This window comes from Geotrypetes seraphini, chromosome 7, assembly GCF_902459505.1.
Source record: "Geotrypetes seraphini chromosome 7, aGeoSer1.1, whole genome shotgun sequence".
Lineage (NCBI taxonomy): Eukaryota > Metazoa > Chordata > Amphibia > Gymnophiona > Dermophiidae > Geotrypetes > Geotrypetes seraphini.
Genome location: NC_047090.1, coordinates 173153845 through 173168627, shown reverse-complemented (window position 1 = coordinate 173168627; position 14783 = coordinate 173153845). Strand labels below are relative to the sequence as shown.

The 14783-nt window shown below is 44.6% G+C and overlaps 1 protein-coding gene across 1 annotated transcript in view; it reads left to right on the top strand.

Moving 5' to 3' along the window:
* The window catches only part of UNC79 (unc-79 homolog, NALCN channel complex subunit), a 298085-nt gene extending 284117 nt beyond the window's left edge, over positions 1 to 13968 (top strand). The window contains exons 49-51 of the mRNA XM_033953271.1: positions 3848 to 3925; positions 13213 to 13254; positions 13350 to 13968. Of these exons, the coding sequence (XP_033809162.1) occupies positions 3848 to 3925; positions 13213 to 13254; positions 13350 to 13550 (321 nt within the window). The 3' untranslated portion in view covers positions 13551 to 13968. The remainder of the gene's footprint in view (positions 1 to 3847; positions 3926 to 13212; positions 13255 to 13349) is intronic.
* The last annotated feature ends 815 nt before the right edge of the window (positions 13969 to 14783 follow it).

The following is a 14783-nucleotide window of genomic DNA, read 5'->3' as shown; positions in this document are numbered from 1 at the left end:
TTGCCAGATTTTACTATAGTAAAATCCGGACCCCCTAGACCCACCCAGTTCTGCCCATCCCCGCCCTGTTACACCCCAGTCCCGCCCCCAATCCAACCCTAGCCATGACCCCCCTCCCCCTCCCTGTCTTGTCTCATCGGAAATTCAACTATGCGCAGATTTCCTCCTGCGCAACGCGATTTAGAGGAGGCTTTTCAAAACCCAAAGTGCCCAGACAAACACTCCCTCCTTCCCTCGAGAATCCATCTATTAAGTATTCCTCTTGAGCAACCCCACCTGTCTGTCCCATCATCCCTTGAAGTCAAGCGTGTTACTGGCCTCAACTACCTGACATGGAAGACCATTCCATTGATCAATTACCCTTTCGGTGAAGAAGTATTTCCTGGTGTCCCCATGAAATCTCCCCCTTCTGAGCTTCAGTGGATGCCCTCTTGTCACCGTGGGACCGGTAAGAAAAAAGATTTCTTCCTCCACCTCAATGCGGCCTGTGATGTATTTCAATGTTTCTATCATGTCCCCCCTTTCTCTGCGCTCTTCGAGAGAATATAGGCGTAGCCTGCTCAGACGTTCTTCATATGGGAGATCCTTAAGTCCAGAGACCATCCTAGTGGCCATTCGCTGAATCAATTCCATTCTCTTCACGTCCTTCAGATAATGTGGCCTCCAGAATTGAACACAGAACTCCAGGTGAGGTCTTACCATGGATCTGTACAAAGGCAGTATAACTTCAGGCTTTCGGCTGATAAAGCTCCTTCTGATGCAACCCAGTACAGTGGTGCCTCACACAACGAACTTAATTGGTTCCAGGAGCAAGTTTGTTATGCGAAACGTTCGTTATGTGAAACGCGTTTTCCCATAAGAATACATGTAAAAAAAAATAATTCGTTCTGCAGCATAAAATATGCTAAGATGACATAAAAAAAGATAAATTTTTGGTTATTATTTTTATTTAGATACATCTAAAAACATAATTGTTTTTTAAAACAACACACATTTTTTAAATTTAAAGACAGACTAAGTAGAGTCTAATTTTACAGTGAGAGAGGGCAGAGTCTCAGCGGCAAAAACTGGGACTTAACTGTTCATTTTTTTTTTTTTTCTACCGTGTTTCCCCGATGATAAGGCAGGGCCATCAAATAAGACAGCCCCCCCTTTTTAGAAAAAAATGTAAAATAAGGCACCCCCCCCGCAAATAAGCCACCCACCGATACCTGCGCTTACCCGAATCGGGTGGTACGGTGGGTGACTCCGTGTGGTCCCTGGCACCCCCGACACGATCGGGGCAAGAGGGAGCTCAAGCCCTCTTGCCCCCCCGACTCCCCGACACGATCGGGGCAAGAGGGAGCCCAAGCCCTCTTGCCCCCCCGACTCCCCGACACGATCGGGGCAAGAGGGAGCCCAAGCCCTCTTGCCCCCCCCCCCCGACTCCCCGACACGATCGGGGCAAGAGGGAGCCCAAGCCCTCTTGCCCCCCGACTCCCCGACACGATCAAGGCAAGAGGGAGCCCAAGCCCTCTTGCCCCCCCGACTCCCCGACACGATCGGGGCAAGAGGGAGCCCAAGCCCTCTTGCCCCCCCGACTCCCCGACACGATCGGGGCAAGAGGGAGCCCAAGCCCTCTTGCCCCGCCGATTCCCCAACTCCCCGACAATATCGGGCCAGGAGGGAGCCCAAGTCCTCCTGGCCACGGCGACCCCCTAACCCCACCCTGCACTACATTACGGGCAGGAGGGATCCCAGGCCCTCCTGCCCTCGACGCAAACCCCCCCTCCCCCCAACGACCGCCCCCCCCAAGAACCTCCGACCGCCCCCCCAGCCGACCCGCGACCCCCCTGGCCGACCCCCACGACACCCCCACCCCCCTTCCCCGTACCTTTCTGTAGTTGGCCGGACAGACGGGAGCCAAACCCGCCTGTCCGGCAGGCAGCCAACGACGGAATGAGGCCGGATTGGCCCATCCGTCCCAAAGCTCCGCCTACTGGTGGGGCCTAAGGCGCCTGGGCCAATCAGAATAGGCCCGGGAGCCTTAGGTCCCTCCTGGGGGCAGGGCCTGAGGCACATGGTCGGGTTGGGCCCATGTGCCTCAGGCCCCGCCCCCAGGAGGGACCTAAGGCTCCCGGGCCTATTCTGATTGGCCCAGGCGCCTTAGGCCCCACCAGTAGGCGGAGCTTTGGGACGGATGGGCCAATCCGGCCTCATTCCGTCGTTGGCTGCCTGCCGGACAGGCGGGTTTGGCTCCCGTCTGTCCGGCCAACTACAGAAAGGTACGGGGAAGGGGGTTGGGGGTGTCGTGGGGGTCGGCCAGGGGGGTCGCGGGTCGGCTGGGGGGCGGTCGGAGGTTCTTGGGGGGGGGCGGTCGTTGGGGGGAGGGGGGGTTTGCGTCGAGGGCAGGAGGGCCTGGGATCCCTCCTGCCCGTAATGTAGTGCAGGGTGGGGTTAGGGGGTCGCCGTGGCCAGGAGGACTTGGGCTCCCTCCTGGCCCGATCGTGTCGGGGAGTCGGGGGAGCAAGAGGGCTTGGGCTCCCTCTTGCCCCGATCGTGTCGGGGAGTCGGGGGGGCAAGAGGGCTTGAGCTCCCTCTTGCCCCGATCGTGTCGGGGAGTCGGGGGGGCAAGAGGGCTTGGGCTCCCTCTTGCCCCGATCGTGTCGGGGAGTCGGGGGGGCAAGAGGGCTTGAGCTCCCTCTTGCCCCGATCGTGTCGGGGAGTCGGGGGGGCAAGAGGGCTTGGGCTCCCTCTTGCCCCGATCGTGTCGGGGAGTCGGGGGGACAAGAGGGCTTGAGCTCCCTCTTGCCCCGATCGTGTCGGGGAGTCGGGGGGGCAAGAGGGCTTGGGCTCCCTCTTGCCCCGATCGTGTCGGGGAGTCGGGGGGGGGGCAAGAGGGAGCCAGGCGGAGAGAGGGCAGTTAAGCGCAGTGCCTGCGCGGAAGGATGCAGCTCGGGCGACTTCGTTGTGTGAAACGAAGTTCGTTGTACGAATCAAGACATAAAGTTCGTTGTGCGCAGCGTTCGCTGTGCGAGGCGTCCGTTATGCGAGGCACCACTGTATTTGTCACGCCTTTGCTGAAGCTTTCTCCATCTGATTGGCAACTTTCATATCTTCCCGGATGATTACTCCCAAGTCCCGTTCTGCTACAGTTCTTGTTAGATTTTCACCATTCAGGGTGTATGTTCTACATGGGTTTCCACTACCAAGGTGGATGGACTTTATTGATATTAAAACTTGACAAACCACATACAAAACCTCTAGGACTCAATCTGCTGACTGCCTTGGACCCTGGACCCAACACGGTCCGTGTTTCGACAAGAATGCCTTCTTCAGGGGTCCCTATAAGTCCTAAGGTTATCCGAGCTCTTCTCTTCAGCGAAGTTTCTACGAACTAGCATAATTGGACTGCTCAATTTGTCCACGTATTCTTATTTTAGGGCTTATACGGTCCATCCAACCCAGTATCTCACTTCCAACAGTGGTCAATCCAGGTCACAAATACCTGGCAGAAACCCAAATAGTAGCAACATTCTATGCTATAGATCCCAGGGCAAGCAATGGCTTCCCCCATGTCTGCTTCAATAGTTGACTATGGACCTTTCCTCCAGAAACTTTTCAAAACCTTTTTTTAAAACCCAGCTATGCTAACCACTGTTACCACACCCTCTAGCAATGAGTTCCAGAGCTTATGAAAGTTCCTCATTTATTATAGTCCCCGACCCATTTGGAGGCATTATCTCGAGAAGTCTATCTTAATTCAATGTTTGCCTTAAAATATGAATGGCCCTGTGCTGTGTATGTCAATGCAGCTAGTCAGCTGATGAATGCTGACTGTTTATTTGAACATATTTGCTTTTTTCAGATGGTGGAAATGGTGTGCCTTCATGTAATTAGTTTAATGGAAGCTCTGCAGGAATGCAATTCAGCTATTTTTGTCAAGGTAGGTAAACCTTTTTCTGTTCACCTTATAAACAGGTCACATTTGAGGGTTCGTGTTTGCAGACATCGTGGAGTCAAGTCTATAATTGGGTGCCACAATTTAGTCACCAAAACTAAGGGCTCATTGCACCTATTTTATAAAGGCATTTATGAGCATAATTGCTGTTAAAAAATCCTAGTGAAAGCTGGAATCAGTGTGTCTGCATTTGGGTGCTAACATTTATGCCAGCTCTGTATAAATATTAATGCCTAAATGTGACATCTACACAATTTTTATATATTTTTTTTCCCCAAGCGTTAATCCTTCTCAAAACCTCATCAACGCAAGGGTCAAAAATTTCATTGCCTCAAGCTGTATGTGTCCACTCGTTATCGGTTCTTTCCACTATTGGATTTCATTAATATATTTTCTATTTTACTTAATTTCCAAATTTATTTAAATATATACTGTATTTTTTGGACCATAAGACGCACCCACCTGTAGAGGAGTTAAAATCAAGAAAAAAAAATTTGGCTCAGAATTTTTTTCTTCTTGGTTTTTCCTCCTCTACATGAAGGTGCGTCTAGTGGTCTGGTGCTGGGAAGCCCAAAGCCCGCAGCCGCCTGAAGCCCGAAGCTGCCCGCAGCCGCCCAAAGCCCCCCGGTACCTTTTTTAGTGGTGGTGGTCCAGCGCGGTCTCCTGCACGGCTGCCTTGGTCTTTAAAAGAGCGACACAATGCAGGAGCGCAACCTTTGCGCTTCCTGCCTGGTCCTGCGCCGCTCTGTGATTGGCTGTGTCCCTCTTCTAAAGACCAAGGTAGCTGTCGAGGAGACCGCGCTGGACCATGGCCACTAAAAAAGGTACCGGGGGGGTGTGCACAGTGTATTTGGTGGAAAAAGTGCGTCTTATGGTCCAAAAAATACAGTAATTTCACTTAACTTAGTGTTCTCATAATCAGGGAAATATTAGCCGACATGTTTCGCCTGTCGCTTTTTCAAGCCTATTCCCTTGTAAAGACATCATAAATATATTAGCATATACATTAAAAAAAACCTTTGTGCTAATATTAACTATTTAAGAATAATCAATCTTTAAAAAATCCAACCCACCAGCAGTATCACCATCATCTCACTTGACCACCTTGTCAAACTAAGATGCTGGTAGCATTTTCACTACTTCTTGGGTTTTGGCCAGGTACTAGGGACCTGGATTGGCCACCTTGAGAACGGGCTACTTGGCTTGATGGACCATTGGTCTGATCCATTAAGGCTAGTCTTATGTTCTTACACTTTACATATCCGGCGCGAAGCCTCAGCTGATTTCTACGCCATTCTTCATTCAGTCACTGCAGACATAGAAATTAGACAAGGTTTCACGCCGGATATTTATAGTGTAGTGAAAATGACGATGCCATCATAGTTTGATTTTTTAAAGATTGGTAGGTTGGATTTTTTAAAGATTGATTATTCTTTGAACTAAAAAAAAAAAAAATAGTTAATATTAGCACAAAGATTTCTTTTTAATGTATATGCTAATATATTTATGATGTCTTTATAAGGAGAATGGCCTTGAAAAAGCGACAGGCGAATCATGTCGTCTAATATTTCCCTGATTATGAGACCATTAAGTTAAGTGAAATTATACAGGGTGCCCACAAAAAACACTCCTTAATTTTAAATGGTTACAAAGCCAAAATTTATTGGAATATTCTTTCACCTTTGAGGCTACAGTTTCATATGGTATCTGTTGATTACATACACTCGATGTGCGCCTCCCACCTGTTACTCGGCAAACATCGATGCGATAATCGAGCTCGGCCCAGACTCTTCGAAGCATATCCAGCGTGATTGCATTTATAGCTTCAGTGATGCGTTCCTGCAGATCATCCGTCGTTGCGGGTAGTGGAGGGACGTACCCCCAAAGGAAAAAAATCACAAACAGTAATGTCTGGTGATCTCGGGGGCCACTGGAGGAACACCTGGTCATTTTGTCGCGTTGCATTGTCTGAAGGTTGTAACTTCTGCACCAATTGCAGCTTATAAGGGTGAAAGTGCAAGTGTTTGTGCAAGATCTTGTTAGCCGTGCTTTTTGTGACTTATATTTGCTGTCATCTTATTTATAAACCTATTCCAATAAGTTTTGATTTTGTAACCATTTAAAATCAAGGAATGTTTTTTGTGGGCACCCTGTATATGTATATATATATATGTTTTTTGTGGGCACCAGTATATCCTGTATGGGGATATACTGGTGCCGGTGCGGAGGCTACACCAAAGTACGAAGAGGGTTCGGGTGGGTTGGGGGGACCTCAGGTCACAGCGGGGGGGGGTGCCCAATGGCGGCGGGGGGGTGCCCGATGGTGGCGGGGGGTGCCGGATCTCGGGGGGGGGAGGGTGCCGGTTCACGGGGGGGGCACTCGCAAATCGAGGCACGCTCGGTTTCTGAGGCGCCGATTTTGCGAATGTTTTGCTCGTCTTGCAAAACACTCGCAAACTGGTGCACTCGTAAACCGAGGTACCACTGTATATATATATATATATATATATACAGCTCCTGATTGGTGGTTTAGTGCAGGAAAAGGTGGTTGGAGCATACCGCGAGTGATTTCCTTTACTCGCCAGCGCTCCGACTGCTCTCCGGCTGCCCTCTCCTGCTTGGTCATTCGCGGTTGGAAAATACCGCGAATCGCTGACCACGAATGACTGGGGGAGCACTGTATTTTTATTTTTTTTTTAATTTTAAGTTTTCACATCAAAGAACAGAATACTTTGACAAAGGAAATAAAATAAGATAATAAAGAAATACAAAACCCCAAAGAAGACTGGTGAGATAGGGGAAAAAAAACTATCCCACTCTCAACTACAGATACTATGAACATAGTCCACAATTGAGAAGAAAAAGCCATACTCGATCAAGAGAAGTTGAAGTTAAGAATAATCATAACAGGAAATACAGAGATCTTTTGTGACCTTGAAATTTAGCATTCTCAGTCCTGTCGAAAAGACGCAGGATAGCTTCTTTATCTTGCATGAAGACAAAGGTCACCAATAATGTAGCCCTTGCAGAAACTTGGATTTGTGAGGTTTCTAACAACCCGGTAAGATCCAGATCTTCGGGTTGTGGCAATAAATTAGTTTCCTCTTCTTTTTTTTTCTGTAAATTTAGGTAATACATTTTCTGTAATGGAGGCATAGTAGTCTCAGGTTATTGTAGTACTGAAACAGCTGGAAAAGTTCCTTAGATGATTGCATTCTAGAGACTGGAAAATTGAGTAATCTTAAATTTAAATTTCTATTTGCATTTTCAAAATTTTCAATTTTCCTAATCAATAAATTTCCGTCTTTTAACTGAGAATTAGAGGAAACTTTTAAATCCGAGACCAAACTCTCAACTTGGTCTAGTCTAGCCGACTGGTGTTGAATTTTTTCTTCGCAAGCGTGTATTTGTACCTCAGTTTTCTTTGTTGTAATGATAAAATGGGTGCATATCTTATGAAGACTTTCCATGGCTCCCCACAACGCATCCATATCAACAACTGCAGGTGTTACCAGAGGTTTTAGAGGGAGGACTGGAGGATTTAAACCTGCTTGTTGTTGGTCTGCCGGTTCCTGCTCTCCACTTTCCCCACTCGTCTCTCCTCGAATGCTTCCTCCTTCTGTTGCCACTTGAGAACAAGCCAGCAAGGATTGACTTGCCTCCAGGGTCAGAGGTGAAATCAGCGGGCCCATTGGAGATACAAACACCAATGCTTCCTGTTGGCCCGTAGGAGACCCCGTATTCATTCCGGGGCAAGGAGGAGCAACAGGTCCAATAGGGCTCAGCGATACCTCGCTGTCCAAATCCAAGGTCAACCCCCCCCCTCGGAGCGTGGATCCGCCCGACCCAAAAGGGACAAGAAAGTTGGTAATGGCTGTCTGGCGTGTTGTCGTTGAAGCAGAGGAGGTAGGAAGATCGCTCCTCTGTCTTCCTCTGCATTTAGGCATTTTCACCACTGAAGACGGGTAATATATGTAAAATAGAGAAGATAAATGCCGGTAATGCAGAGGCTTCTCACAGCGCGTCTTACTCTGTCGCCATCTTGGTTTTTCTCCCGGCACCCTGTATATATTTAAATAAATTTGGAAATGAAGTAAATTAGAAAAAAAAATATTAATAAAAATCTAATAGTGGAAAGAATCAATGATGAGTGGACACATAAAGCTTGAGGCAATGAAATTTTTGACCCTTGAGTGGTGTTGCTGAGGTTCTGAGAAGGATTAACACTTGGGGGGAAAATTATTTAACAGTTGTGGTGATTAAAGTTTAAAATCGTGCCTGAAGAGAAGAAATTGTATACGTGACATCCATGCATGTAATCAGTAATATGAACCAACAGCAAGGGGGAAAATGCAAAACAGTGGAGATGTCTAAACACCATATAATGTAGCTGTACTGATTGTGGTGGCTTCTTAATAGTAACATGTAAATGACGGCAGATAAAGACCTAAACGGTCCATCCAGTCTGCCCATTAGTTATTCTCATTAAAAATTCATGATTAAATTAACTTATCCCTTCTTTGATATTTCTGGGCCATAGACTAATGTCCACCTGATGTTGTCCTAGGTTTCAGCTGCTGACGTTGCCATCTAAGCTCACTCCAGCCTATCCAGCCATCCCGTTGTTTGCAGGATATTTACTGTAAAGTCTGGCCAGTAACGTCCTCATGTTCCAAGTTAGTGGAGTTCCCATTGATGCCTCCCCCCGCCCCAGCCCAATCCTACACCAAATCACCATATATGGGACACAGGCCGTGCAAGTTTGTCCAATACCAGCCATAGTTATTTAATTTACATCCTCTTTTTTCTAATTAGAGATCCTCTTTAACTCTTAATGACGCAACATGGGCCTGTGTTTCTCCTAAATAACCTGCGTCAGGAATCTGAAGTAAGCTTATCCGTGGTATTCAGAGAGCCAAGAGTCCACGATGATGTCAAACATAGATGTGATCACCAATTTGGCAATGTCTCCACAACGGTTGCATGGATAATAAAAAACACGAACACCATACAAAAACAGCTAGAGTGACCAGCATAGTTCCAGATTCTAAAAAAAAGCAATACACTTAGAAACATAGAAATAGACGGCAGATAAGGGCCACGGCCCATCTAGTCTGCCCACCCCAATGACCCTCCACTACCTTTCTCTGTGAATAGATCCTACGTGTCTATCCCATTTGGCCTTAAAATCAGGCATGCTGCTGGCCTCAATAACCTGAAGTGGAAGACTATTCCAGCGATCAACCACTCTTTCAGTGAAAAAGAATTTCCTGGTGTCCCCGTGAAGTTTCCCGCCCCTGATTTTCCACGGATGCCCCCTTGTTGCCGCGGGACCCTTGAAAAAGAAGATATCTTCTTCCACCTCGATGCGGTCCGTGAGATACTTGAATGTCTCGATCAGGTCACCCCTCTCTCTGCGTTCCTCGAGTGAGTACAGGTGCAACTTATCCAGCCGTTCCTCGTACGGGAGATCCTTCCGTATTCACGAGGGATCCAGGCAGAACATAGCCGTGAATACCGAAAAACCACAAATAACTTTTTGCATGTTATTTGTGGTTTTTCGGTAAAATAGACCTGAAAAAAGATAATAAACCGTGAATAACCTGATTTGCTCCGTACACCGCCGGGAGCATCGATTTTCAATGTGAAACGCTGGGTTCAGTGACGAAAATTAGGGGGCGGAGTCAAAAAATCGTGAATAAGCGAATCCACAGATACGGAAACCGTGGATACGGAGGGAGAAGTGTAATACAGTAAGTTAAGTGCATAGATGTTGGCTCCACCTAGGTCCTTCTCATGACTCTCGCTGCCGCTGGATGAATTTTGATCCCATTATTTTTTTATCTTACTCTAAGACTCATTGGGCCTAATATTCAGACTGAGATACAGCCTGGCTATCTCTCGCAGTTGGTGGCAAACCCGGAAATTAAGTGCCAGGCCATATCTGGCAACCGGCATTGAATTTCTGTTTGTTTTTTTTTAAGCTAATTTTGACATTTAGCTAGTTAAGCCCAGCTAAATTATAGTGGCCAAAGATAGACCTACTATTGATGTGGGTCTATCTGGCTGCTAAACATAGCTGGTCAGGCAATTAATATTGGTGCTAACTGGCTAAGTCACACAACATAGCTGGTGACCAAACTAGCCACTAAAGCCCTGATTCTATAAAGTCTACCTAAAGTTAGACGCCAATATCGGCACCAATTGTTTAAAACATAGGTGTTCACTATTGAGGCTGCAAGTGTGACTAAAAATAATTTTATATATTTAAGTATTTTTATTGATTTCAATATAATATCAAGTAAAACTTGTACAGAAAGCAAATTTAACCAAACATATTACAATCCTATAAATCCATACTTAACAAATTAAGTAGTTTACATGAAAAACTATTATGGTGAAATTAGCTCAAGTCCTCTTTAGATCCAAGAATTAATTTGCGAGAAAAAGCAAGAAAACAACCAAGAAGAGTAAGAATGTGCCTATAGATCGGGTAGGGAGTTACTATTTCCTTTTAGAGCTCCAGTTGAATTTTCTCCTTGTCCAGAGAGGACATAGCCAGAAAATTAATCAAATGTTGAGGCTCAAAAAATACATATTTAATGGAACGATAACGGACAATGCACTTACAAGGATGTCTTAGATAAAAGGTAGCCCCCAATGAGGTGACCCCCGGTTTCAAAGGAAGAAAATCACGTCTACGTTTTTGAGTTTCCTTATATATTACATCTTATGACTTCCAGATAAAAGCTCTCTTTGACATGGGGTGGACAGTGCATTTGAGTGACTGAGATCATACTCCACATCCCATAGTTTAAGAACGAGAACATAAGAATAGCCTTACTGGGTCAGACCAAAGGTCCATCAAGCCCAGTAGCTCGTTCTCACGGTGGCCAATCCAGGTCACTAGTACTTGACAAGAACCCAAAGAGTAGCAACATTCCAGAATCTCAAAGACTAGCAAGATTCCGGAATGCCAAAGGGTAGCAAGGTTCCTGAACCCAAAAGAGTAGAACATTCCATGCTACCAATCCAGGGCAAGCAGTGGCTTCCCCTTTGTCTTTCTTTAAAAAAAAAAATAAAAAAAATTCTTTATTCATTTTTACATCTTACAACAAATACATCAGGAAGTAACATTTGATCTTATAAAACATCACTTAATTTCCCATCATTATCAATTTAAATTAGTGATATTTAAACCCTCCCTCCCACCACTATCATTTTGTATGTAATCTATATATTATTTTCTATTAATCTATATATTGAATAAAAGAATAGAAATCCCCCCTCCCCCTTCCCTTCTTTTACAATTATATTTTTAAGGGGAAAATGTTATCTACTCATTACAATATTCTGTTAATGGACCCCAAATATCTTGAAATTTACTAAAATTTCCTTTCTGTGTGGCTAATGTTCTTTCCATTTTATATATATATGACACAAAGAATTCCACCAGAAACTATGGTTTAATCTACTACAATTTTTCCAATTAAATATAATCTGTTGAATGGCGACTCTTGTCATAATAAGTAAGAGCTTATTATTTTTTGAAGATATTTGACTTTTTGCCCTCATTGACATTCCAAATAATATAGTATCATATGATAAAACCACCGGATTTTTTAACAAACAATTTATTTGGCCCCATATCGAATTCCAAAAAGCCAAAATAAATGGACAATAAAATAATAAATGATCTAAAGTCCCTGCTTCAAGATGACAATGCCGGCACCTACTAGACTTAGAGCTATCTGATTTTTGTAAACGAACAGGGGTCCAGAATGCTCTATGTAATAGAAAAAAACAAATTTATCTCATGTCTTTCTTAATAACAGACTATGGACTTTTCCTCCAGGAAATTGTGCAAACCCGTCTTAAAACCAGCTACGCTATCCACTCTTACCACAACCTCTGGAAATACGTTGCAGAGCTTAACTATTCTCTGAGTGAAAAAAAAAAAATTCCTCCTATTGGTTTTAAAATTATTTCCCTGTCATTGTCATTGTATGCACACAATTTACCAAATTCATACAGTAGAAATGACCGAATGATACTTTTTGTTTTGGATCAGTTTCTATCGCAGTGATTCCCAAACCTGTCCCGGGGGAATCCCAGCCCATCAGGTTTTCAGGACATCCATAATGAATATTCATGAGATCGATTTGCATATAATATGCAAACTGATCTCATACATATTCATTGTGCATATCATGAAAACCTGATGGGCTGGGTGTGCATCCAAGACAGGTTTGGGAATCATTATTCTGTTGTTTGAATATTCAGTTTTGTTTCCTCTCCCCTCTTCATTTTGGGGGTGGGGGATTTTTTTGTACGCACAAAACCACGGGAGACATTGCCCCGAGAGAACTTACCAACAGCAAAGTCTCGGATTATTTCTCTCCCAGGGAGGCTGGATTTGGTGCCAGCATCTGCTTTCTTATCTCACTCTGGGTTTTTAGAAATGCTTCCTTTTATGGAAAAGGAAAGCTCGAAGGAAAGACGCATGAAGGAATTTTAAAAATAAGATTTTATCAGCGGAGTTTAGTGGGAATATTATCCCATTAGAAGTGAGAGAGAGAGAAAGATTCAGAGAGAGAGTTTAGTTCACAGGGACGATGGAGTTGTTTTTACTGTGGTATTCATTTAGGAAACTCCCTGTCGGATAACAGCATGGATGAAATGCTGAGTACCAAGGGGGTTCCTTTTACAAAGACATGCAAGCGATTCCAGCATGGCAAATGCGATAAAGCACAAAAAAGGTCCCAACGAGAGACGATACACATGACGTAATCGACAATAACAAGAGTGGGATTGGACAATAGTCTTTTCCAATAAAGAGCCAGAAGGATCAATAAAAAACATACGTTTATTGTATAGATCCACAAAAATGTCGACCCGACACGGCATCGTGTTTTGGCGTAAGGTGCGCCTGCCTCGCGGCGAGAAATACACTGTATCAAGATGTCTCAAAGCAATTTAAGTGGCCTGCTTACATTGCTCAGAGCTGCCCAATCAGAACACTTAAACTATGATCAAAACTAAATGCTTAAAAAAAAATAAAATTGTTACTTAATCGATGATTATATCATAGTTTTTAAAAGCGGTTTATTGTACTGTGGCTTCTTATATGTTCTGTTTCATCACTGAATTGTTCAGTCCTCTTGCTTTCTGAACCACCTAGAACTCTTTGGGTGTTTGCGGTATACAAAAATAAAATGATTATTATTATCCTTCCAAACATTAATAAATGCTATTACTCTCTCCATATGCAGCTTATTCCCATGTGGCTACCTATGATTCAGTCCAACCTAAAGGTGCGTTTGTCCTTGCTTATTGGGAATTATAGTTTGTATGTGTATTCTTTAAAGGAACCGAAAGACTCTCTCTTATTGTTTTCTTGGTCCCGCAGCATTTATCGGCTGGATTACAGCTACGCCTCCAAGCAATTCAGAACAACGTGAACCAGCACAGCCTGAGGATGCTTCAGGGCTCGGCGCAGACAAACAGCAACGCCACAGTGCTTCGCAAGTGGCTGCAGTGCACCCAGTTCAAAATGGCTCAGGTGGAGATTCAGTCCTCCGAGGCTGCTTCTCATTTCTATCCTCTATAAACTGCGCAAGTCGCCACAGCGGGGGGTCGGTTCAGGTTAGCAAGCCGACGCCGCTCCGTGTACCGGGGCTTTTGGCCGTGGCAAGAAGCAGTAGGGGGAGATTTTACATTTGGAGAACCACAAGGACCACAGGGCTAAAGGAGGAGAGGGTGCTCATGTAAATATTATACATTTTTAAATTAAGTACAGTTTTTATAAAAAGAAAAACTGGAAACAGCCAAAATGAAGAGCAGAAAGCTGTGGTATTGACTGATATGTTGGTGAAATGCCTTGATCCGCAGTGGTTCTCTAAAGTATTTTTTATTTTAGATGGAAGGGCATGAAGACTTGTCCTTAATTTCTACACTCTTTGTGATGCAAAAATATATATAATGGACTGAAGACACTTGTCACAGGTTAGCATTTTTAACAAGAAAGATGGTATTTTTTTTTTCTTTGATAGAAAAAATCCTCGAAAAAAAAAGAAAAAAAAAAAAATACTAATTGTGCTTTTTTTCCCCTCAAGATTTATAAATGGTAAATGCAATAAAATACATCCGTCAAGCGGTGTCTTTTACAAAAAGCTTCATGTTAGAACATTCTAAAGTGCACTTAGACCCTAGAGAGAAGTACCATGCAACCCTTCAGTATTGAATGCTATGGAATTGTTAGACTTGGGAAGACCTGAGGGCCCAATGTTCAAAGAATTCATGCTGCTAAATTGTCCCCTGAATATTTACCAGGGCTGAATGCATAATTTCATTCTCAAAGGGCCAGTGAATCTCAACGTTTTGTTGACCGCCTCCGGCAATAGGTCTACAAATTCGATACTGGGCTAGGCCTTGGCTTCGGTTTTGAATTTCCGGGTCTGTGGAGTCGACTAACGCGTAGCTGGTTAAGTGCCAATATTCAGACTTCTGGAATCAGCTGGGCCTACTCCCGCAGCTGGCGATCAAGCCTAGATATTCAAAGCTAGGCCATTTCCGGTGACCGGCATTAAATATCCAGGTGTTTTTGGCCAGTTTAAATTTAACCAGCCAGACTGATATTCAGTGCTGCTCGGTTAGATTTAAAACAGCCAAAGATATTCCACCTATTTTGGTGGCCTAATTTGGCAGCCAAATTTAGCTGGCGATACACTGAATGTCAGCAGATAGCCGGTTATATCACTAAGTGTTAACCGGCAATATTCAGTGGGAAAATGCCACTCTAATTCCTAGTACATCATACCGGAATCGCAGGAAAAACGTCATC